This window comes from Petaurus breviceps, unplaced genomic scaffold (assembly GCF_028583685.1).
Source record: "Petaurus breviceps papuanus isolate PSGF00001 unplaced genomic scaffold, PetGlider_PUasm1.0 126, whole genome shotgun sequence".
In the NCBI taxonomy this organism is placed as follows: Eukaryota; Metazoa; Chordata; class Mammalia; order Diprotodontia; family Petauridae; genus Petaurus; species Petaurus breviceps.
In genome coordinates, this window is record NW_027185655.1 from 54,529,616 (window position 1) to 54,531,744 (window position 2,129).

General features: G+C 41.1%; 1 protein-coding gene across 3 annotated transcripts in view; it reads left to right on the forward strand.

Moving 5' to 3' along the window:
* The window catches only part of CASP3 (caspase 3), a 17,290-nt gene extending 16,569 nt beyond the window's left edge, over positions 1-721 (forward strand). For 2 of the 3 annotated variants that reach the window (XM_069096085.1, XM_069096075.1), the window contains one exon: positions 234-721. In XM_069096085.1, the coding sequence (XP_068952186.1) occupies positions 234-532 (299 nt within the window). In that variant the 3' untranslated portion in view covers positions 533-721. The remainder of the gene's footprint in view (positions 1-233) is intronic. The other variant, XM_069096095.1, reaches the window with a different exon arrangement.
* The last annotated feature ends 1,408 nt before the right edge of the window (positions 722-2,129 follow it).

A 2,129-nucleotide genomic window follows, 5' to 3' on the forward strand; every position in this document is an offset into this window, starting at 1 on the left:
TTTCCTTTTTTTTTTTTTCTTTTTAGCAATCAGGGTTAAGTAACTTGCTCAAGGTTACATGGCCAGTTATTTCTGGGTGTGGTGCTGAGTATCTGAGCCTGGGATTCAATCTCCAGGTCGTCCCAACATTGGAGCCGGTGCTCTTACTTGGGGTTAAGTAACTTGCTCAAGGTTACACGGCCAGGTGTTTCTGGGTGGGTGCTAAGTGTCTGAGCCCGGGATTCGATCTCCAGGTCTTCTCAACACTGGAGCCGGTGCTCTTACTTGCTGTGCTACCTGGCCGCCCATGAAAAGGATTTCAAAGGTGAAGCCACATAGTCTCACTCCCCTGTTTACCGAGGAAGAAACAGAGGCACAGAAAGATTGGATGATTTGTTTAAGATCACACAGTGAGGAGCCTGTGAAGGAGGCCCTCTGTCCATCTGCGGTGCTAACTGAGGCCAAAATGAGGACACAGGAACTAGCATTCAGGCCTCTTAATTCCTGCTGGCGGCATCAACTGTCTTTCAGTCTGGTGATCAATATACTTTGAGGGGAAAAAGTCTAAACTTATAAGTGGTGTATTCCCTTTTTACTATTATGTAAATGCTGTTTCTTATTTATATCATTTAAATGCAGCATGTCATCATGGTACTTGTTAATGTTTGTGTGACCACTTCTACAATAAAATTTTGTTACTTTGAATGCTTTTATTTCAAAAAATAAATTTCTATGAAGTTTACTGATTCCCCTCCCTCATTTTAGATATGTTTGAAACGAAATTCTCATTTATCTCACAGCAAACTTAAAATTGAAGTGTCATCCTTTGGATGGATGTCTAGCAGTTATGATAGCAAACTATGTTCTGACCCTTTTATTGCATAGGGTAAAGCATTTTGTTCAGTGGTTGCTATGTTCCAGTCATTGCACCAAGTGCTGGAATGCAATTTCAGACAAAAAGTTTGTACTGACTCTCATACATACTTATGGAGAATGACACCTGTAATGTTAGTGGGATATAATGTCTGACTTTTGCACCTTTTAAAAGACTGCTGACCCCTTAAAGAGCTATCTTTTCTAGGAAAGCAGATCTAAGAACCTGTGCTAGCAGCCTTCCTGGATATGCCAGTGTGGTTGCTGCTCCAACAGCCCACCCCCCACGATTCTTGCACTCAGGGCTATGCCACAGGCTTTGCAAACTGATCTCAATTTGATGTCCAGGGTTTTGTAATGGAGTAAAGCTTTCATACCCCTAAGGTTTTTACCATTGAATCCCCCATAGTTAGGAAGTTTCCCTTAGAGGGGCTTGATGGAACACTATAACCCTGACTGGCCATTTTCACTCTTAATATTCCTCCTGGGATGACCTTCCCTTCTTTGGGAGCACGTGGTTTGTGATTGCCACACAATACAGGACTACTGTTCTGTAACACCCTTATTCACTATGCCAGTATGTCTGAAAATGTAGAACAAAGCAATAAAGAACTTTCCCCTGGTTCTTATTTAGACTGTTCTTGCTGGGGTGAATTGGATTTACTGGTTAAAGAGGAAAAGAGGCTGTCTCCGCCTTCAGACAGAAAGGAATTTCCCTCAGAGCTCTATTCTCATCAAGAAAATTTAAAGAGTGAACTTTCCCAAATCCATTTGCAAACAAAAAAGAATCTCACAGCCTTGTATGAAACATTAGCTGCAAGAACATTTACAAGGGAGGTTTCCTCCCATGGAATCCTGTGCTGATGCCTCATTGCAATGTAGTGAACCTAGGTTCTCAAAAGCCCACTTCAGTGTATGTTTTGGTAGGTTTTTCATGCAGGAATAGTCCTGGTATCAGATGATGACTGCTTTCTAAGGGCCAGCTAACTACAGAGGCTGCATTTTTCCCAATCGTGCAACATCATTTATTTACCTGAGTGCATTTAAAGATAGAATTGGAAGATGGTGGGCATGGTTAAAACAAAAGAGCAAGTTTTTGTTACCAGTGTGTGAATCATTTTAAAATAATCTGCGTGAGATCATAAACTTGACTTTGTTAAGTAGAAAGGACAAAAGGAAGAAAAATAGCAAGGATTTATTAGGGACCTACCAGGTACCACCAAGTGTTTTATAAATAGTAGCTCATTTTATCCTTACAACACCCCTGGCAGATAGGT